The 24,197-nt window shown below is 42.5% G+C and overlaps 1 protein-coding gene across 1 annotated transcript in view; it reads right to left on the reverse strand.

Moving 5' to 3' along the window:
- The window catches only part of LOC308305192 (1,4-alpha-glucan-branching enzyme-like), a 176,153-nt gene that overhangs the window by 14,269 nt on the left and 137,687 nt on the right, over positions 1-24,197 (reverse strand). The window contains exons 13-14 of the mRNA XM_080749908.1: positions 17,939-18,123; positions 12,300-12,430 (exon numbers count right to left, since the gene is read on the reverse strand). Coding sequence (XP_080606034.1) covers positions 12,300-12,430; positions 17,939-18,123 — 316 coding nt within the window. The remainder of the gene's footprint in view (positions 1-12,299; positions 12,431-17,938; positions 18,124-24,197) is intronic.

Genomic DNA, 24,197 nt, shown 5'->3' on the forward strand with positions numbered 1-24,197 from the left:
TATATATATTCATGTATGCAAACATCAGATGTGGCGCGGGACTCGTCCATTGAAATGTTGAGCTCATGCCTAATCATGTGGATCAAAGGAAGGCATGAGAGATCTGTCATGAAGGAATTCCCACAGTGGAGATCTCCAGAGGACGACGTAATTATCCTTTACACTCCGACAACGTCCCCGCAATCCTCACCAGGAGGAGATATTAGAGGACGAACGCGCTGAATCAAAATCAGCATTACGGGGGAAAAGAGGGCTGTAATACAGACAGATGGAGAGAGAGAGAGAGAGAGAGAGAAAGGGAGAACGGGTGTGTGTGTGTGTGTGTGTGTGTGTGTGTGTGTATGTGTGGCGTGCGTGTGTGTGTGTCTGTGTGTGTGTGCTTGCATTTAGTTCTCTTTATGTTCTCTCGTTATAACCTTGAGTCTTGTTTGTTGTGGGTTCAGTTGAGCAGAGTTATCATGGCATCAATCCCCACTTATCCAGGGGAGAAATTTACGTTCATAACATAAGCTTAAAGCAGACTATTGTCAACCAGGTGCCCTATACCTACTCTACACCAGGGTCTACATTTCTCAATGTTAGAATAGAGAGACCACCTCTAACCATTGCATGACTGCTAATTAGCCCCCCCAGGAATCCGCGGAGAAAAAGTCTTGATTCCGCGGAGAACATTCCTGATTCTGCGGAATTCTGTGGAGAACAATTCTTGATTTCGCGGACATTAAAAAACAACCTACAGTAAAATGACCAGTTATCAAGCAAAAAATGTTTTGGTTCTAATAAAAAGTAAAACCCTTCATGAAATAGCTACAGTTAATTGTAATTAGTGGTTAGAATAATTAAATATTCGAATAATCGTTTTTGAGAATAAAAATCTAATCTTTTTACAGTAATTGTTATAGTTTTTAATATTTAATTTCTGTTGCAAAGACTATTGTCATCCAAACCATGCCCATAGTAATTTCCTTTTAGAGGATATCTAGTATGGGTGTAATATGTATTCTCTTCTGCATTAGCATTGTCATTGCCAGGACCATAGGCATAGAGGAACTACAGTATATGTCAGGACACAGTTTCATGTAGGAATGTGGGACCATCCAGAGTCCGTCAGTCAAACTATTCCCCCAGGGCCCTGTGAAGCAAAGTCCTATGAGGTGGCCTCACCATGTAGGCTACAAATCGTTTTATAATAGGAGTAATAACTGATATAGCCTAATGTCAGCTTTTACTGTTATTCCGCGGACGGCCGAGAAATCCACGCATCGCAGAGAAATCCGCGATAAATTCCTGGGGGGACTAGCTAATGATATTGTACTAGATGAGGGCTAGAGTTCGGGCCACTACGCCAGTGGTTCTCAATCTTTTTTGGCTGCAGTACCCCCTTACACTGATTTCCGAAGCCAAGTACCCCCTCCCCCTGAGCCTGACTACAGCAAAATTGACATCAAAAGTCCAGTTCCAATACGTTAATAGCATTAAAAGCATAATGGCAAATAAACATTGCTTTCTATTCAATAACAGTTACTACAAGTCAAGTCATTTATGTAATTTGGTTTAGAAATGCACAGATGAGCAGGTTCACACAAACTCTGTCAATGTTTTATCATTAACCAGTAAAACAGTAAAATACACATTCCCATTTTCTACTTTTTCTCACGTACCCCCTGCAGTGCTCCCGCGTACCCCTAGGGGTACACGTACCCCCATTTGAGAAACACCGCACTACGCAACCCTCACACCTACTTTACATCGCACCGCCGATCCCACCAATATGCCCATATCATTATGGAGATCTCTGTATCCGATTAAAGATTTTTTTTAAAGTTCCAGATTGCAGCTTTAATTACAGGTTAGAAACATGGACTAATGCATTCCCTTTCTGTTCCTGCTGTAGAGCTACTATTTCCATCTCGAGTGAGCTGTCTAGACAATTTTTTTTCTCTTTTTTTGCGCTGCTAGCATGAATTGCCCTAGCACACACCCCCTCTCCAGAGCCCACAGTCTAGTCTTTCAAAAGAGCCTTGAACAAACTTCGACTTTCACTGTAGCTCCGCCGGAGTTCAATAAAATAAAATAAAAAGCTCCTTCCAGCAGCTTAAAACAGAGATAAGGAGCGTGGGAAAACGCTACTGTAATATGTGGGAAAGACAACAATGGAGAGAAACGCGATCAAAGAAGAAATACTAAGAAGAAAATACAATAAACTCAGACGAGGTGAAAAACAGGTAAGGGCACCGAGGCACTCACAATGATTAGAGGAGAGCACAGAGGGAGGCGTCTGTAGATACAGACATTATTTACTAGCCTGGGTGGAAAAAGAATCTAGGTTACCTGTTTTATCAATACACAGTATCAATACAGCCATGTAGTTACAGGTTACAAGTAAAAGTCCGGTATTCAAGCGCTTCGCCTCACAGCTAGAAGGTCCTGGGTTCGATTCCCGCCGGGGGATGCTGGGGGTGTGTTTCTCCCTCCGCGTCATCAGCGCCCACACCCTAGGTGGGGCCTTTCTGTGTGGAGTTTGCATGTTCTCCACGTGTCTCCTAGGGTTGATACCCTCACAAAAACATGCAGTAATCCTAGTCTCAATAATGCCTCCCCCTGGCCAGCCGGGGCGCTTGATGGAGGGGAAAGGAACTGGTTGGAATAACGTGTTCCTTCCACGCGCTACGTCCATCCCGGGGAAATCCCCCCTGTCGGGTGAAAAGAAACAACTTGGACTACTCATGCATTGAAGGAAGCATGAGGTCAGTCCGTTGTCTCCCCAGGCGCGGCAGAGGGAGAGCAGAGCCCAGGATTACATAGGCAATTGGGACTGGGTGAAAATGGGTTGCAAAATCGTGGGATAAAAATTATATATAAATAAAATAAATTAAAATAAAAGTCCGGTATTCAAAATGTACTTGAGTAAAAGTACAAAAGCATCTGCATCAAAAAGTACTTATAAGTACCAAAAGTAAAAGTACTCATTGTGCAGACCATTTCACAAGTGAAAAGAAAGTCTCTTGCACACCTACAAAGGTGACGGGTGCGCCGAGGAACAGACCAAACAAAGGTCCGACAAACTGAAAAAGAAAAAACCTCTCGACACACTGTCTTCAAATGCAAACACAACAAAGTGAAAGATTGTGAGCTTGTAGAACGACTATTTTCAAATGGCCAAAATGTATCCACGTCTTTCCGCGGGAATTTACTGGAGAATGTTTTGCACCACACTTCCGGTTAACAGCAGACATACAAGCTCACGTCGCGTCGCAGATGCAGCCGTTGTGAGCTTGTAGATCACACTCGGCTGCGGCGCCGGAAGCTCCGTCCAATTTCTGCGTAATGCACGATGGGATGTTGGAAATTTGTGGATATAAGGCTGAAGTGGGTAATAAATAATAATGAAAATCTATAAAGTAACTAGTAACTAAAGTTTTCAAAGAATTGTAGTAAAAGTACAGTAAAATATTTGCCACTGAGATGTAGTGGAGTAGTAAAAGTAGGCCTAAGTAAGTAAAAGTACAGAAATATGGACATAATCCCTTAAAGTGTTAGTTCAGCTATTTTTGACATAAAGCTGTGTGAAATACTTGCCATTAAAATAGTGGTTACAAATGTATTAATTCATTACCAGAGTCCCGTGGTCAGTTTTAGATGAATATAAAGTAGTTCCGGTGATTTGGCAGGGGCTCATGGCCCAATCATTAAAAATAGATGAATCCACAAAACTAGCGTCATTTGTATTGTTGACCTATTTCTACCAAATAGACCAACTTTCGTTCAACTTTGACCCCTCTGTCACATGGTACTATTTTTTTGTGTCCAGTATCACTACGCCGCTGCAACGTATTTCCCCAAAACAAGTTGCTTTGCAGTCAGCTGATCAGAACGAAACCTTGCTCTGAGTCTATATGGTAGAAATAGGCCAACAATACAAATGACGCTAGTTTTGTGGATTATTCTATTTTTAATGATTGGGCCACGCCAAATGGCCCCCACCCCATTGGAACTACTTTATATTCATCTAAAGCTGACCAGAACTCTGACCACGGGACTCTGGTAATCAATTAATACATTTGTAACCACTATTTTAATGGCAAGTATTTCACACAGCTTTATGTCAAAAATAGCTGAACTAACACTTTAAAGTAAAAATACCTCAAAACTGTACTTAAAGTACAGTACTTGAAGGGGTACTGTCACCTAAAGGGCTCGAGGGGCAGATTACACTGTTACATGAGCTTCTCTGAAAACGGTCTGAAACAGTCTGAAGCTCATGTCACAGTGTAATCTGCCCCTCGCCCTCCAACAACAGCTGACCAGTACAGTAAGTAGTCTAAGTACAGTCAATTAATTTGATTGGCTTATAATTGCACATTCCCACAATGACATCATAAACATTTGAACTTTATTTTAAGATGACTTCTTAAAGTGACAGTACCCTTTTAGGTGACAGTACCCCTTTGAGTAAATGTACGTAGTTACCTTCCCCCTCTGGCGTCTGTAGATACAGACACTATTTGGTTCCACTGATGAAAGATGGAGCGGCGGGTCTTTACAGGATGAGCTCACCTAGGTGTCTATACCTCTGGGGAGAGAATATTTTCCTGGATTTACACAGAAATCCCTCCTTGCGGATCTAATTCTTGTTGTCGTGATCCGTCTCACAATGGAGATACACGTAGTAGTGCAGGCTTAATCACAGCTTTTAATGACCTATAGGTTAATTGCATTGCGGGAGTGCATAGTGGTAGGAGGCTGTGTGCGCGCGTGTGCTCGTCTACGTTCATTCGTTCATGCTTGAATTTATACGCGTCTGTGGCCATGGATGTGTATGTTCTTGTGTATAAGCAGTGCACTAACACACACGCACACACACACACACACAAGGACTGTTTAAGTTGGAAATAGATTGCAGCCTTACTTTCTTATTTCTTTTTTTTCCCCTCTGAGCAGTCATCCATCATCTAAACGATGTCACGTCAGCAGCGTGCACTGATGGCTGTGTGAGTGATGGATGATTGACAGCAGATGATTATATGGGCTGCGGGGAGGTTGTGGTCCTCCTTGAGGCTTTCATCTCTTGGATCAGACTGCCGGCCAACCTCACATGTATCAAGTTACAAAAACCAAAAGAGAGAGTGAGAGAGAGGACTCCCTGTCTAAATAAATCAAGAATTGGCTGTCAAAATGATCAATTACCGTATGTTGATGACAGGAATTTTGACCACCACAGCTATTGCGTTTGGGACAGCGTCTTCTGGGCTTTTCGGTGGATAATCTTTTATTTTTTACATGGGTAGAAAATGTGTTACGGTTTCTGAGGATGAGGGTTTTAAATAGGACAATATGACCCATAGTTAACGTTTCAACATTGTCAAACCCTATCCACGTACATATAAAGAACAATGCCAGACTTATGTAGCAGACTGCCAGACTTTTCTTACATTTTAACGTGGGCGTGTGCGTGTCAATCGTATGTGCGTGTCAGTCGTGCGTGAGTGTGCGTGTCGATCGTGCACCACACGTGTACACGCCGTTCACAGCTTCCAACAATAAAATAAAAATAAAATAATCTGCAAATCATTGCCTGCAGCTGTGTTTACACAGTAAGCAAACGCAAACAGGATCAGGAAGTCGATAATCGGTTATGTCCCGCCTCCGCCGGAAACGGAAATGTGTCAGTTTCTGCCGGAAACCGGGAGCACTTCTTTTAGGGCACTTAGGAACCGAAAAGCTATCAAATTAATGTTTGGAATGGATTAAAACCAACAGTGCTTAACCTTATCCAATAGAATTGTGCCTAACCTTGTGCAAAATACTGTTCGTGTGCTTAAAGGACAACTCCACCCCAAATAACATCTAGGCTCAATTTCCTACTTATTTGATCCCAAATGACTGTCCATGGGATCTATTAGGCAAAAATGCCCCTGTTGTCCAGTTTTCCCAGTAGACCCTGCAGCCCTCATAGCATAGAGTGGAGCCTATAAGCCTATCACTTTTACACTATTTGTTGCGGTCAAAAGTGTGTTTTTTATTTTCTCGTTACTAGTTGCCATTACACACGCATCCATGCCAACGTTGTCCCACGCGAGCCGCTACACTCTGCTAAACAGATGTTAGGCTGTTATGTGTTTTGCCAAGTCCCGGAAAAGACGTGCTGTGATTGGCCAGTACAGTCACTTTGATTGGCAGTTGTGCAGAATGCTCACCTCAAAACATGATTTATGAGACTGTGGTGGCTTGTGTGGGACAACCAAGGCATGGATGTGTTTGTAATGACAACTAGTAACACATTCATGAAACTCAAAAATCACTTTTAACTGCAACAAATAGTGTAAAAGCCATAGGCTTATGGGCTCCACTCTATGCTATACAGGCTGCTGGGTTCTGCTGGGGAACCAACAGGGGCATTTCTGCCTAATAGATCGCATGGACAGTAATTTTGGATCAATATAAGTAGTAGGACAATGAGCCTAGATGTTATTTAGGGCGGAGTTGTCCTTTAACAAAAAGTACAGTGTTATTATTAATGCTGTGTTAGTCAATTCTTTGCCAATATTACAGTACATTTTTAATTGGGTTTGTAAATTTGAGGAAAAGCTCACACTAGCCAGGATTTTGGGAGCTTGTAGATCTGCAATTTTCATAGAATGTTCACCCCAGAATAATCAGGGAATCATTTGGTCCTCCTAAACTACAACCCCAACCCCTGTGACATACTCTAGCTATGAACGCACATTCTCTCCACCCACACACACGCACCCACGTGCACATAAACACACCCTATCCCCCTCTCTCTCTCTCTCTCTCTCTCTCTCTCACACACACACACGACACACCACACACATACAGTGCATTCACGGTGCACACGCACACATCCACACACCCACACACACCACCACTTGCAATAACATATTTTCATGTTTCAAGTTACGGCTACACAAAGCAATTATTTTTTTGCGTGTCAGAAAAATCTATGCTTTGATTTCCTGTCAAACTAGAACCTAAGTTCCCCCAAACATTGACAGTAAGTTCTGTGCAGCCTATTTAATATTGGTATATATTTATGGGAGCTCAGAAAGTTCAATCATCTCTATGTTGTTTGGGCTGTAACTAGCGAAGCATTTCAACAGAATGTCTCTGCAGTAAAAGGGGGTCTAGCAGGGACATAATGTGGAGTAATTGTGTCTGAAAGCGCAACAGCAAAATCACCCCGCTGATATTGTTTTCATTTACGCTAGGCCATAAAGTGTGTGATTGGTTAGCCAAACATTTTAGTTAGTTCAGTTTACTCAAGTGATTGCCACGTATTTAACTCTCAAATACCTGGAACGCGCCCGAGTCGCGTTAGATTTTAAACACTTTAGCCATTATTTTATGCTTTAACTTTAGAAAAATAGCAGATATACAAGCTCACAGCGCGGCACCGAGTGCCGCGCTGCGAGCTTGTAGATCTGCTATTTTTGAAAAATCGTGAAAATGTGTGCAAGTCTTTGAATATCTTTGACCCGATCTTTGACCCCGACTTCTAAATCCTTCTTCTAAATCATGTTGTTCTCAAACTTTTTCATGTCAAGGACCCTCAAAATTACAGGTATTTGGCCACAGACCCCCATCTCAAAATATGTTGTTCCAGGGACCACCCAGAAGCAAATATTTGAGTTACAAATGTTCGCTTTTAAATCGATATATTCAAAGACTTGCAAAGAAAAATCATGATTTTTCAAAAATAGCAGATCTACAAGCTCGCAGCGCGGCACTCAATAGTTAAAGCAGTCAATAATCCTAGGCCTAAATGGGTTAAGTAACAGCCCAATGGACACTTTGATTGGATTAAAATGTAATTTATTGTGGCGTCCCAGGCTGTATTTTGGCTGAGGATAGACTTCCCAGGATGCCTCAGGGCACATCTGTGTTATTGTTCTATTGTTGTGTTATGTTATTTGCCGCGGGGAACGTGTTATGGTGGGGATTTATCTGTGGTTGATGTCATTGGTTTATTTTCAAATAACACTTTATTTAATGTGTGTTTATTTGGGGTAAAAAGTGAGCGATAGCTGCAGAGAGCCTCCCTTCCACTTAGTGTTCAGGAGTTGAGTTCTTGGAGACAAATAAATAGTTATTTCCAGAAGTAGTCGTGTTTAATTGAATCCACAGTTCATTACAACATTCTTCCTGTTTTATATTTGCATGCTTTATTATGCCTAATGTATTAGAGTGGGTGGGAATGATTGAAACTTATTTTTACTGTACATGTTGCAGTAAATAGGGTGATTAGTAGGGATTTGAAACTTAAACGAATATATAAGAGTGCCCACCCACACATTCTCGTATTTATTTTGACCAATTCCCCCTCCTTTTGTAGAAATGTAGTTGTTATATATCAGTTATAAATATTACAGTTATAAATCCAATCCAAGTACGCTGCGTATTGTCTTACATTTAACATGCTTGGTTTTGTACAAAGATGAGCGCTCTCTCTTCTCTCCATCATTTTTAGCCATAGTAGGAGGTTGTCCCATGCCAAAAAAGAACAGATCTACATGTTTCCAACATATTGCAATATATGACACAATGTTAGATTGTAGATCTGTTCTTTTTAACCACGTGCCTCGCACAAAACTATGACGTGCAGGTCACTGTATTGTAAGCACGTTTGGGGAAGAGGAGATCCGTGGATATCAAAGTGTCATTATTTTGAGATTGCGTCAGTCAAAGAAAAGAATATCGTTGTCCACAGTAAACTTTGTGCGGGCAGTGAATCCCTTTCAATTGAGATTAATTCAACATCGGTTGCTCGTTCTAAATGGTCACTGCTGATCCCCACTAGTTGGTCGTAGTACTGGTTGTTCCCAGGGATGATATTTAAACCACATGCCAACTCCAATACACCATATGCATGTGAGGAACTTTACCGGGAAGATGTAGAACGTGTGAAGAAAAAACATATTCCTCACAGTTAAACTTCAACACCTCTGACAGGTTAATTCATTAATACCAGGCAGCGATTGTGTTAACTGCTCCCAACCCAACTGTTGGCCAACTGTGCTAGTATGGACGCCCAAGCAAGATGCACCACATATCCCCTAGCTAGCCTCTGTGGTGGTCAGCAGCAACTTATCCACGCACAATTTACTGAGCAACACCGACACCTTGATCCTTCCTTTATTAAGCGCCTGAATAGCGTAAGAAGAGGGGACAGTATTTCTTAAGGTCTTGGCAGGCCCAGTCAATGGAGTCAAGGTAATAAGGAAAAAGAGCTTGAGATTAAAGGGAATGAAGAAAAGAAGGGAGTTGGAAGGAAGTGGAGTGGAATGACAGTGGGTGGAAGGCCAAAGAAAAAGCAGTGAGATAGGCTTTCTTTTTCTGACACGTTATTGATTGACTCACACACATCCCGAAAGGATCCCACAACACTCCACTCCTTGTGAGATAGACACAGCTAGAGAGAGAGAGGGAGGGAATGGGAGAGAGAGGGAGAGGGGCAGGGACGTGCTGGCCCCCTGATTCAGCCCGGGAAAGAGAGTTGGAGAGGCCCTCATTTCTTTATTTTTCTTTTTTTTTTAGTTATATATCGTCGTTGTCGGGTGGAAACCTTGTATGTCCAAAACCGTTTGTTTTGTATTTATCATTTTAAAAATGATTTAAACTAGTGAAAACAGCCGATCTACAAGCACACAACACCTCGCATCGCGAGGCGTTGTGTGCTTGTAGATCTGCTGTTTTCACTATTTTTGTGCAACGGCCTTGTATGATGAAGCAGGGCTTTGCTTTGCGAAAAATTGTTGGCCGCACAGCCCCCAAAATGGAACGAAGGCCGACATTTATTTTTTTCCTAATGGCCGGCCTGGACTGGCCGGGAGTTGTTCCGCTTTTCCCAATGGCCAGCACGTCCCTGGAGAGAGGGATGGAGAGACGAATGCAGCTCAGTTTCTTTTTTTTTGTCCTATGCTTGACATTGTCAGCATGCTTGACGCGGCGCCTGCGAGCACGGCCAGATAACGGACATGAAGCAGGATCTCCCTTTAAACTGTCTTTGACACAGTGAGCACGCCCTCATGTTACGGAGGACAGAACAGTGAGTGGGCTACTACCTTCTTGTGATTTGAAAGTGGATGGTACACAACAAATTCATAGATGGACCATAAATCATATAGAGGAAGCGATTTGTCGACTTAATAACTTTTTAGTAAGTGTTAGAACAAACTTGCCAAAAGAAATCAATGAACCAAAGAGAGTAGAAGGTGATATTAATGACCATGAGGATAGAAATCCAAGCTCAATGTTTCCCAGAGCAGTTAGATGAAAAGGGAATTATTGATATTGGCCGTAATTGTACGAATAAAACATGCACTGACTGGAATGAGTCAAAAAGGTCATTGGTGCTATTGTCAAACTGTAAATCTACATAAAAATATGAAATAATAATCTTTGTCCCACGCATTTTCTTCTAACTTGACTTGATCACAGACACACAGAGGATGGGTAGGACCAGAAGGTGTAGGATCGTGTTCACGCCAGTGGACGCTCTCCCAAAGCGAGTCATCAAAGCGATATATTATGAAATAAAAATATCGGTCTGTGTGACTCTCACTTATGCCCATACAGTATATTGAGATCGCTAATGTCATCGATATGACGTCATGTGAGCTTGCGTTCTGATATTTCCCAACATAGGAAAGTATAAACGAGGCTTTACGGTTCAGGAGACATTCCCAGTCTGAATGGGATAACTGAAGGGGCATGTGTTCCAAACGGGTATCTCCAACGTGATACTGTATATTAAAGGGATAGTTAACCCCTAAAATAGTTAACCCCTAAAATCAATTACTCACCCCATGGAGACTGCAATACATGGATATTTAATAGAATAGATAGGAAAAAAAGAAAGGAAAGAGATAGAAAATGTAAATGTTTGGGTGAACTATCCCTTTAAGGAAAGGTATGGTATTAGAGGGATTGGTTGTAGAGTAAAAAAAAGGAGACTATGAATCATATTCCACAGGGGTCAGTATCCCCCCCAGAGTAGTTAAGAGTATTTGAAAAATAAGTTCCTTGTGAAACAGAACATTCTCACAGCGCATTCAGATTGCAGAGCAAAAAGGGTAGTTATTAATGTGTAAATATGTATATAAAACATAGGTACATAGGTAGTGATACTTGTGAATACTTAAAGACACTGTACTATATAATGCTATATTATTACTATAATAGTATGTACTGTATGACACCACATTTACAGAAGTGATTGCATAAGTGGAATTTATCTTTCTTTTTGTCATAACTTTTGCTCGCTCGCACGCACGCACACATAAGCACCCGCACGCACACGCACACGCACACACACACACACACACACACACACACACGTGTCCCGGCTCAACTCAATCACACCGCCTCATCCATAATCAAAAGTGACAATGCTTTCCTCTCCATGTCTCTCCAGCTCGCTGTTCTCTGCCTTGGTACCGTACCTCCTCTTCCTCCCTCTGCTTTCTCTCACGTCCCAGAAATACCTGCCGGCTGAACACTGAACCCTCCCTGTAAAGCCCCAGGCCAATTAGAGTGCTGTTGCAGCATTGTTATCTGCCTGTCACACTGGCTTTCTGCCAGGGCCTCGGAGGAATACTTTTTATTTTACTCAAGTAAAAGTATCAACACCGCATTGTAGAAATACTCTATTACGAGTAAAAGTCCTGCAATCATAATGTTACTTGACCGAAACAGCACCAAAGTAATACAAATACTGAAGTATGAAAGGCCTATTTCACACTTTTTTCCTCATGATGTTACAACAGTCGACCTACAAGCGCCCAACGTGTTGCTATTCGATGCGTTGTGAGCTTGTAGATTGGCTATTTTAGGATTAGTCAAAGTATAAAAGTCAAAGTATAAAAGAGTGCATAAGCGCTTTGTTTTGTATAGGCCTACAGTAAATAATCGAAATCACTAATCACTAATTTGTAACTACAAGTTACAAATTAGTACAAAGTATATATAAATTAAATTGTAAAGTAAAAGTACCTAAAAATTGTATTGAGTAAATTACACACACACACACACACACACACACACACACACACACACACACACACACACACACACACACACACACACACACACACACACACACACACACACACACACACACACACACTTGGCCTTTGAACTTTGGGCTTTTTGTTTGTAAATTTACTAATTTGGCTATTCTTATTTAATTTGATTTAAAAATGTTGCCTAATGACAAAATAGGAACGTCAAGGTCCCTATCTTTTAGAGCCTTGACATCACTGTATCAGGTAAAAGGATACTTCCCAGATGTAGGCGCTCCCACACGATAGTTAGTGTAGCTGTTGCTTGGATGGAAGTTGAACACAAACAACACGTTGGCTCTCTCAAACACTATGACTTTATCCTTCTCATCAGCAGTCGTCACCAAGCCCTGTGAAAGAAAGAACAATCCAAGATGACTTATTGACCCATTCAGTTTCAGTGTGGATCGTAGTTTTAACGACTTACCATAAAGCTCTTTTCAGATGTTGAAACGTGCCATATGAACAGTTTTGTTCTTGTGCTTATTCTTACTTGTGCCTTAGTTAACGGAGACACATTTCCCAACAAATATAAGACCCTTGTTGCACTTCACAAGTGTCTTAGATTTGATGTATTTTGGAGTGCAATGTGGTCTCAATGAAGAAAAGTGCTTACAGTTTATTATTTAGGCTACTTTTCTATGTGGGTTACAAGAGTCACAGTTACACATGAATCCTGTTTTCAGGTATGGGTTCATTATGTGTGTCTTTCTCTTTGCTATCTCGTCTTCGTCACACTGCACAGGATGGATAATCAACCCGCTGTGAGATAAATGAGAAGGAACGGAGAGTGGAGCTTTTACTGTACAATACAGAACATAGTTCAGGCTCACATCCAACTCCAGGTTTCTTTTGAAACCGGGGGAAGCTCTGATTTTAAACTACTTGTACGCTGAGCTACTGTATCTGGAGAAAGAAATAGCACAAGCTTTCTTATATAAAAATGGTCACTCATATTTGCGCCTGGTTATTACTTTTAATGGCACCTCAAGTTTTTCTTTCGTTATTTTGATTTATTTATTTAATATAATAACATATTTTAACTAGAAGCAGTGCTCTTCCGAGCACAGGTCTCCACCAGGCCAGGCGTCCTGGTGGTGCTATAATAGGCCAATGTAAAAAGGTTGGCATGTGTTCTTCACCAATCTTAGACCTTTCATGGTGCCACCATGAGGCTGATTTGAACATTTTGTAGTGTAATTTCTTTCTGGGCCTTTTGCGAATGTGCGTGCACAATTTCATTACAATTGCACGCTGTGTTCATGATTTGAGGCATTTTGTTCGAAACGAATCAATCCTGCAAAGTTTGGAGGCCAATCTTAGCCAATCAGGATGGAATATTTAATATGGGACAGATCCGTCTTGATCATATGACTGTAGAGATACTGTGTACTGATTTGGGTTAATTTTGGGTAAAATCTGAATGAGTAATATCCAAAAATGTGTCTTACATAAGTCAGCCTCCTGGTGGCGCTATAAAAGGCTGATGTGAAAAAAGCAAGGAAAGGGTTTTTCCTTGGCCTCTAGGGAGTGAGTGCGCTTACAAAGTTTGAAACGGATCGGTGGAGTTATAGGTAAAACCACGAATTGGCCTGTTATAGCGCCACCATGAAGCTGATTTCAAAAATTTGAAGTGGCATTTCTTCCTCGGCCTAGTGGGAACGTGTGTGCGCGATTTCATGTTAATTGCACTCTGCATTTGTGATTTGAGGCTTTTTGTCCAAAACGGACCAATCTTACAAACTTTGAAAGCCAATCTCAGCCAATCAGGATGTAATATGGACAATCAGACAGATCCATGTCGATCACATGACTGTAGAGACACTGTCTACCGATTTGTGTGATTTATGGACAAAATCTGTACGAGTACTGGCCAAAAGGTAGTTTTGCACAAATTGGCCTCCTGGTGCCGCTATAAAAGGCTGATGTGAAAAAATCAAACCTCGGTTCGAAGTGGAGCGGTGAATTTGAGCAGCTGTACCCTATGTGAGTGAGTGAGTGAGTGTAAACTGTGCCTGTGAGTGAGTGGTGAGTGTGCCTGGCCTGCACAAAACAGCGCCCCTCCTTTAACTAGTGTGTTGTGTGTGGCCACTCAAGGTATTGCCAGGCTACGGACATGGCCAGCCAGCCACCCAGCCAGCCACCCAGCCAGCCACCCACCCACATACCCACGGACATACCTGTCTATTGGGAGCGCTTTCACCGCTCCAAAAAGCAAGGAAAGGGTTTTTCCTTGGCCTCTAGGGAGTGAGTGCGCTTACAAAGTTTGAAACTGATCGGTGGAGTTATAGGTAAAACCACGAATTGGCCTGTTATAGCGCCACCATGAAGCTGATTTCAAAAATTTGAAGTGGCATTTCTTCCCCGGCCTAGTGGGAACGTGTGTGCGCGATTTCATGTTAATTGCACTCTGCGTTTGTGATTTGAGGCATTTTGTCCAAAACGGACCAATCTTACAAACTTTGAAAGCCAATCTCAGCCAATTAGGATGTAATATGGACAATCAGACAGATCCATGTCAATCACATGACTGTCTACCGATTTGTGTGATGTATGGACAAAATCTGTACGAGTACTGGCCAAAAGGTAGTTTTGCACAAATTGGCCTCCTGGTGGCGCTAGAACAGGCCCATGTGAAAAATGTGGGGCAGAGGTTCTGAATTGGCACCCAGGGAGTGTGTGTGCTCAGTTTGGCAGCGACCGGGCCAACAGCGACTGAGATTAGGTGGTAACAAACTGCGAGGACGCGCGCACGCACGCATGGACGGACGCACGGATGCACGGACGGACGGAGAGGAAAACATACTCTCCCCCATGCCTTCGGCTGGTGGAGACAAAAAGTACATGAACATATTTTAAACATTTTGTTCCCATTATGGCAATGTATGGATTGGATTTGCATACTACTTGCTTTAAACTTGTGTGCATTCCATATTTAAAGCCTCTTCAGTGCCTTTGAAGTACAATGAGATATTTTGGCATGTCTGCCTACCAGCTTCAGAAAAAGCATAATTTATCAAGCTTGGCCAACTGCATGCTCACTACTTCATAAAGACAGAATATATAAATATATTAACTCAGTGGTTCTCAAAGTGGGGTCCTGGAGGGGGTTCCAGGGTAATCATCTAAACGAGGAACAGTTTAATTTAACCATTATATCACCAGCTATAGTTAGCATCATGAGAACGTATGACTATAGATCAGGGGTCTTCAACAGGGGGTCCGGGACCTCTAGGGTGTCCTCAGAGTTAATACAGGGGGCGGCCTCATCTTTGTGTGATAAGATTTCTTTTTTTACATAGCAACTTGAATCCTAGCATTCCAATTCTTAGGAGAACTTCTGGCAAAAATAGCAGATCTACAAGCATCGAAGACCCCTATTTAAATCATAGGTTTCACTCTCCCCACCTACTGTAGAGAGACAGTTGTGGAATGATGTACAGTACTGTTGATGTAGTACTAGATGTAACCAGCAAAACTAAAATCCTCTCTCTCTCTCAATTTGGGGGTGATTGACATGAAAATCTTTGAGAAGCACTGCATTAACTGATAAATGATGATGTATTATTAAAGGTTAAGCTGCCCAGCAGCACATAAAGTCATTAAAAGCAGCCCCACCTTCACCAGCTGCAACATTCAAGTGATGAACTCATCAAGGCATTACTAATTACAATCCAATAATATGATTGTGAAATGGGCCGTTCACAAGTAGTTTTTACTTTTGGTACTGTAAGTATATTTTTATGCCAGGGCTTTTACTTGTGACAGGGTATTTCTACATTGTGATATTGGCACTTTTACTCACATAAAAATAATTTGAGTACTTTTTTCCGCCACCACTGTTCTCAAAGTGGGGCTGGGGACCCCCAGGGGTCCTCGGACCAGGGGGGTCCAAATCAAATTTGTTAATATAGCAAATAATCTGTTTAACCACTTTAATCCTAGTTGTCGGGCGCCAAATCTATAGTTCGGGCCGCTGCGGAATTCACACCAACGTCGCACCAACGAGCCCTGCAACATGCCCATACTGTATATGCAGATCTCTGTATCTGTCAGTCCTTGTCCCTTTTATGTCCATATATGGAGGTCTCTGATGTCATCAGCATATGCCCATATATGGGCATGCCCCTTTTTGTTCCCATATATGGAGCTGGCTGCTTTGTTTGCGCCTGATGCCATGATGATACAGTGATTAATGTTAGACAACACACTCCATATTTGGTCCACGTAGCTGCATTGGAAACCCCTTATTATGGGTATGGCCAAGTCATGGTGACATGATCGTGACAACGTGGTCCGTCCGTCTCCTTTAGACAATTTTTATTTAGGAAGATATACATTGGCTATTTGAAAATAGCCGATCTACAAGATCACAAAGCGTCGCAATCGCAACTGGTAATCTGTCATATTTGTCAAAATATGGGAAAATGTTTGAACATTCATATTTTCTGATGGGGGTCCACAGCCACATTTTTGTTTATGTCACATCCTTGACATAAACAATTTGAGAAGCAATGCATTAGTACACCCTCAGAGTCAGCTTTTGACAGTGTCGTGGCTTGAGGCTGCTGCAGTACAATGTGCAGCCATGGAACATTGTGAGCTTTAGTGTGACCAACCAACTGTCACACCCAATCCCCTCTCTTACACACACACGTGTTCCCTGTCACTCCCAGACAGCAGACATGTCACGGTAATGTCACTGCTTCGCCCCCACCAGCTTGGAGTTTGATAAGTTATAGGTAGGCCTCTGTTCTTGATTGATTGATTGAACTATTTATTAGAAGTTTTGCATAGGAAAAAGTACAGTTTCATGACAGTACCGTTCACTGATACAAGGTCAACTAAAAGGAAACTCAGGTAAGGCAAGGCTTATTTCCGTTGAGATCCTTCTCTTTAGCTCATAACATTGAATGACAGACGGATAGAACACAGTACTATGCAGTAGATATCGTCAGAAAAGAAAAAAGCGTCTTTGGGTACTCAGAAAAGCGCTCTATACATTTGAGATATTATTATGATATTCTTTTGCTTTTCACGGTTGTGTGTTGTCACTGCTGTTGTATCCTACCGACTCACCTGCCAGTGAGGAGGACATACAGGTAGATCCTCCGTCCTCCTCCTCTCGCTCACTCCCTGCTGAGAGGTCCAGCCCGTAGGAGTATATGCAGAGAGAAATATCACCCTCTCCGCCCGGCTCCCCCCACACACAGGCCAATTCTGTTCGTATGGGGCTTTTAAGCCGTGACATCATTTTGTAGTCAGACCTCCAAGCAGATTTATTAACAATATCTGTCCCTCGCTATTTCAACAGATCCGAGACAAAAACAACGACTAAAGTATAATTCTACCACTTTCCTTTCAACAAAAAAGAGAAAAAATTTGTAAATAGTAAAAATAGTAAAAAGATTCACGGGCGCTGGGGCCAAATGTTCTCCTCTGCCTACAAAATGATGTCAGACTTAACAGCCCCATAGGGTGTGCCAAATGTAGTTCTAAGAGCGGCCATTTCTTGGGTCAACACAGCCTTACACAGGTGTTCTGATTGGAGTAAAGCATTAGTTCTATGAACAATTGAAACACCTGTGTTTTTACCCAAAAGATGGCCGCTAAGGACTACAATTGCGTCACCGTTGGCACACACTATAGATACTTGACAAACCCTGATGCAGGGTGGTGGATTCGAACCCCAGCCTCCTCGGTGGTGGGCAGGTAATGTGTTTTACCTTTTTTTTATTTTTTTTTATTACGATATCAGTTAACAACTGCTAAGCTGTAAAACAACGCACATACTGTGCGATACAGTAGTTATAAATACCCTATATGTATGCATGTTTTGAATGAGTGCTCATGCTTACCGGTGCAGCGGCGAGCCAGCCATACTTGTCTTCAGTGTGGTTCATATCTTTGTCAAATGTGTACAGCTGTCCATATCTCAGATTCCCCACGTCCACCAAGTCGAACTGACGTCTGGCATACTGGTAGCTCTCGTTGTTGCCTTTGCGCGGAAAGTCCAGCCACTCCGGGTGACCAAATTCATTACCTAGGGGGCAGCAAAGAGCAATACGATGGCTGCTGACACCAAAATGTATATGTCACAGTTTTTTTGAGTTTCAGTGAAATTGAGAACAGGAGCGCTCGTCGTGCGGCGCGGGGCAGAACAAGCGGTCGCTTTGATCCACAACAACAACAACAACGACAACGTAGCGTCGGCAGGAATGATTGCGCCTCACCCCACGGAGGTTAGGGTTAGGGTTAGGCATAGTTTTACAGAGGTTAGGGTTAGAGTTAGGCATAGTAAGCTAATGGCTAAACACAGCTAAGCTAGGCTAGTAGATAAACAAAGAAAGAGGTGTCGCAAACGAGTGACGTCAGCGACTACACAAGTGAATGGCTGTTGTCGCCATCTCATGGTGAATACGCAGAATTACACAGGTGCGCTGATAAGAGACTATCAAAGTGAATTGATCCAGGTGGTGTTAGGGGTGTGTGGTGAACGACAAAACGAGCGCTCTTACCCCAATCTCATTGAGTTACCCAAACTGACTGTAACATATATATTTCAACAGAACATGTGTATCTATTCTGGGCTTGTCATAATAGGTAAACATTCACAGAGAAGCTCCCAACGTGTCGCATTGCAACATAGTTGTGAGCTTGAGGGTGTGCTATTTTTATCAAAGAGATTTGGTGTTGAAGGAAAAAAAGGCAGGAACCAAGTAAATGTTGACTGGGAGAACTCAGTCAACTGAAGTATACAGGGTTTAAGTGGTTCAGGGTCCTAGGGTCTGACAGCCAAGTCATCCCAATAACTGCAGGGTCATATTTACTCACATCAAAGCAGTGGTGCACAATTTGCACTCGCAAGGTGTGCGGAACTGGAATTAACGGCTGTTTAGTAATTACGCTACAGAACTGCCATCACATTCTGTGTTTGAGCAGAACTCATAAAGATGCAATGAAATGGTGGGATTTGTGCAACATACAGCCCTCAGCAATAAAAAGAAAAGCTAAATTCAATTATGCTTAAATGTTATGTTGAAGAGACGTCAGGATGATGATTTGAGGCCTTGTATTACAGATGTTTGTAACGTTAATTTTGCAACTCAAAAAAGGTACAGGGTGAGTCTATCAGCAATGTGAAATGCTGAGCAAATCTGCTCTGAAAAATTGTTCAAAATTGTTCAGTTCATGTTCCTTGCTGTGTGAGGGGGGGGGGGTGAGAGTAACACACACACACACACACACACACACACACACACACACACACACACACACACACACACACACACACACACACACACACACACACACACACACACACACACACACACACACACACACACACACACACACACACACACACACACACACACACACACACACACAGGTTGCAACCTTCATTTCCATGTTTTTCCATCCTCCTGTTAAGTGACATAATGGTTAAGTTGTTGAAACAAGCGTGACTCCATTAGTCTGCTGTCGTGGCGTGAAGATACAAACGCTAAATTAGGGCCTGTACCACTGGTGTAAAGGTACGGGGACCTAGGCTATAATGCCTGACAGTGCATTGTGGGTTCGAGTCCGGTTCCCGACGATCTTTAATGAATGTCCCCATCTCTCTCTCTCTCCCTTGTTTCCGGTCAATCTAAGACCCCAAAATATCTAAATACTCAAAATGACTGACTCAACAGTGCAGCAATGGAGGTCATTGTGAACAGAACGTGCAGACCATCTGATACTTTGCCCATCTCCACGTTGCACAGCTGACCACTCACCGTGGAATGTGGGCCTGCATTGCGGTTTGTCCTTTTTGGAGATTTACAAGAGACGAATAAACCCTCAATGATTAGGTGTTCCTTAATGCTATTCAGAGAAAGCATGCCGAAGGCTTCAGTGACAGAACTTAGGAATCTTGGTCATTTAGCCAAGTAGAAATGAATGTCACATTAATGGTGTTGTAAAAGTCATAAAATAAACGTTGCTGCCTACAAGTCATTATCGAAAGCGGGCATTCTGTATCAGTAGCTCTGTAAAACCATTCATCGCTGTATGAATATGCTGAAAGTTAAGTAAGAATAGAAAAAATCTGGGGAAATATAAAAGCCAAGACACGGCTTTCGTCTTCATTAATTCAAAATCCTAACATTATTTCCCTTCTCTTGCACTTAGTATTCCGTCTGTAAAAGAAATCCCTATTTCTGAGGGATATTCTTGTTTAAATAAAAGGTTAAATCACATGAACAAAAAAAGGAATACATAAAACTCAGCATCTCTCTAGAATTCACGTCAGAAAGGGAGGACTTCTAATCCCACAGCTCTCACTTGAACTTTGCTTTGAGGGGAAATTTATGCTGCTTAAATTTCACACCCAGACATTTTTGAAACATGTACAGAGGAGAGAGGAATACAGATGACAAACCTTAACCTAAGACATGAGGTATACACAAAGGGCCCTCTTTTATTCCCCACACAAAACGGTGCACAGTGATGTCATTGCTAGGTTTAGAAGCGACACAGTGGTCATTCAGTCTTAAAACGATTTAGTGCCCCAGACACGAAAGGGTTAATAGGCACAGAGCGCCGGCATTTTCTTTTTTTTGTATTACTTTCTTCAACTTTCACGCGGAACTAGTTCGGGCATTGTGTAAAAAGATCTGGAAGATGGATGCCTTCATGCTTGTGCTATTTTAGCAAGTAAACATGCCAGCCTTGGCATCAAAAGTATTTTTTTCGAGTAAATGAAGTCTTTCTTGAAATCGGCTATTCGGCTGTCATAATATCGTTGTGGTTTTCATTGCCAACACGGGATCAGACACTGCAAGATATTTCACCCGGATGCGATCCAGAGATTCCAGACCCGATACATAGCCAACATTTGTTTTTATTCCAATACATGACGTCCAACGCAAATGTGAAAGGCTCCCGTGATGTGTGCGCGAGAGTGAGGCAGGACGCTAATGATTTTCATTCTCTCTCAGCATGTGTGCACACGTGTGCGCTAGCCCTGGGCGGTATACCGGTAATATCGTATATCGTGGTATCAAAGGACAATACGGATATTAAAAATTAATACCGTAAATATCGTCATTAATAAAAAAAAAATTAAAAAAAATATTTTTGCCCAAAAAACGCCCAAACTACTTTTTTCCCAAGGACTGTAACTGTATTTATGTGATAATTGTTCCTGTCTATTTGAAAACAATAATGTAGAACCTTTACATGACTGCATTTCAATTAGAGATGCTTTGGTGCTGCTTATGCGCGACGTACCGTATGTACGTCAGCCCTGAGCCCTCCCTTCACTCAGAGGCTCAGATCAGATCACACAGCAGAGACATTCGTCGTGCCCTCACTGCCCTGTACTGTGTATTGCCATCATGCCATGCCAGAGTAACTTGGTAAACTTACATTTTTGTGAAGAAGTCATGTGTGCTCCTCATGGATATAATCCCAATCGTCAAAACTCATTTCTTCCTAATGTTCAGTAGACTACATTCTGTTGTTAGCTAACAAGCAGTCGCTAAAAATTAGCACTTTGCTAAAGCCTTGTTGCCTTCATAGCTATAATGCGATAGTGTGACATAACTTTCAGTTATCCATGTTCAGACAGCGTTCGATTGAATATGCCCTGAAAAGAACGTGTCTCATCTTATATATACATTCCTTCAAAAGCCGCATCCCACTTCCAAGCCCATTCACGCCCACTTCACATCGACTTCAACTCATAGGTAGCTGCTAGAACGTAAGGAATACCGCCCATAACTCTATCATTGGCCCCCCGTTGCCATGGTGACCGCCGTCCATTGGCTCGTATTCCCAGCTATGGGACCGGCGGATCCAATTTCAACCGAGGGGGGCGTAGCCAGAACACACACACACACACACACACACACACACACACACACACACACACACACACACACACACACACACACACACACACACACACACACACACACACACACACACACACAAAAATAGCTAATAGTTAGCTCACAACTTTCCACTTTTCTCTTTCACCTCAATCGCAGTAACATCCGTATACACCACTTGGCTAGGACTGATCATGTGGCACACGGAGTTCTTAACCGGAAGTGCGTCCGGCGGTCAAATATGTCCGACCGGAAACGTGCGCTGCGCCACAATAGTTCCGCCAAAATAGTTCCGCCAAAATAGTTACCCCCCCCCCCCCCCCCAAAACATTTTTTTTTAATTTTTTTTTCTTTTCTTTTTTTTTTTTACTTTTTTTTATTTTTCTTTTTTTATTGAAAAAAAAAAGTTTTTTAGTAAAGAAGCGGGCGTGGACTCTAGATGTGAGCGGCCCGAAGGGCCGCGAACCTCTAGTAGCACTACACTCTGCACGCAGCAACTTTCACTTTCATTTCCAATGAAATGTGATGTTTTCACTGCACGTGCAAGCCACTAGATGCAGGCAGCCGCTGTCTCCATCTAGTGGCGCATAATTGACAGTGCACTTGGACAAAATAATGATGTTTTTTGCTCACAATTCATGTTTCTTTTATTGGACGATAATACCGAATATCGCTGTATTATTTTAAATATCATATCGATATTTAAAAAGGCCATATCGCCCAGGCCTACTGTGCGCGCATGCACACACACACACACACACACACACACACACACACACACACACACACACACACACACACACACACACACACACACACACACACACACACACACACACACACACACACACACACACACACACACACACACACACACACACACACACAGATAGAGTGCACGTGGTCACTGTTCACTGTTTTCATAATAACACCAGCATTGCTGCAGCACGGTTTTATCAACGAGCGATGTGTTGGTTTTATAGACTATTATTTAACAGCAATACTACCAATAAGACACCTATCTATCTATACAGACAGACAGACAGAGTTTCTGTCTGTGAGCACAGCTGTCCTATGCTCTCATTGGCCGTAACACGGATCTTCTCGGGGTGCGCTCGCAACCTCTTTCATACTGTATGATGTCCAGTCTGAGACAAAGCCAAATATCAAAACTGCTAGATATCTAGAAACGCTCGGGAAGGGATCGCCGTGCGCTATTATCGCGGCGGCCAGATCTTCACACAGTGCCTTTCACACACAACGAGCAAAACCTTTGCGAGCAAAGTCCAATCTTGCGTCAGTTCGAGGGTTTGTCGGAGAGTTCCAAAAAAGGTCCCCGACAGCAAAATCGGGGCAAGTGTGTATGGGCCCTTAGTCGGAAACAGAACAAGATTGCACTTTGACCAGCTAAAACCTGGTCTAAATTACTGGTCATTATTCCGATTAAAATGTGCGACTACGTAGGCAGGTTCACTACACACGTCCAACGTGACATTTATGAGAGACTTATCATTGAGGTTCCAAATTTGTTATATTTTATTCTATTATTATTATTTGTGCACAAACAGACAAAAAGATTGACAGAGAGAGAAACTCTCTTGTTCTCTCTTGTCTTTGAAGATGAAAACTAGTTGATAAAAAAAGAGATATACACACAGACAGACAGACAGACAGACAGACAGACAGACAGACAGACAGACAGACAGACAGACAGACAGACAGACATAAAAGAGGGATTTCTCTTACAGTGCATTTCCTCACACAGAGAAGTTAAGTCAGACAATTCCCCCCCTCTGAAATACTTTTCTAGACCTCCAGAAAAGCAGCAGAAAGGCCAAGCAGGAGTACTGTACCAGGTCAAACTGCAAGACCAGATCAACAGCTGTGAAACAAGAAGCATGTGGCAAGAAGCTATACAGACAATAACGGACTTCAGAGGGAGAACCAGATGCGCAGAGAGCCCCTCTGAGTCCCTCTCTGATGAGCTGAACACCCTTTTCACCCAGCTCAAGAAGACTAACAGCACCTACACCAACCAGCCCACTAATCATCTCTTTGGTTGACATATGCAGAGCCTTCAAACGGGTGATCACCCGTAAGGTGGCGGCATCCCAGACTGCGTCCTAAAAGCCTGTGCAGACCAGCTGGCAGGAGAGTTTATGAATATTCCCAACCTCTCCCTCTCACAGGCTGTGGTCCCCTTCAAGATGTCTACCATTGTGCCGTTCCTGAAGCACTCCAG

Source organism: Nannobrachium achirus (assembly GCF_963921795.1).
Source record: "Nannobrachium achirus genome assembly, chromosome: 19".
NCBI classification, from domain to species: Eukaryota; Metazoa; Chordata; class Actinopteri; order Myctophiformes; family Myctophidae; genus Nannobrachium; species Nannobrachium achirus.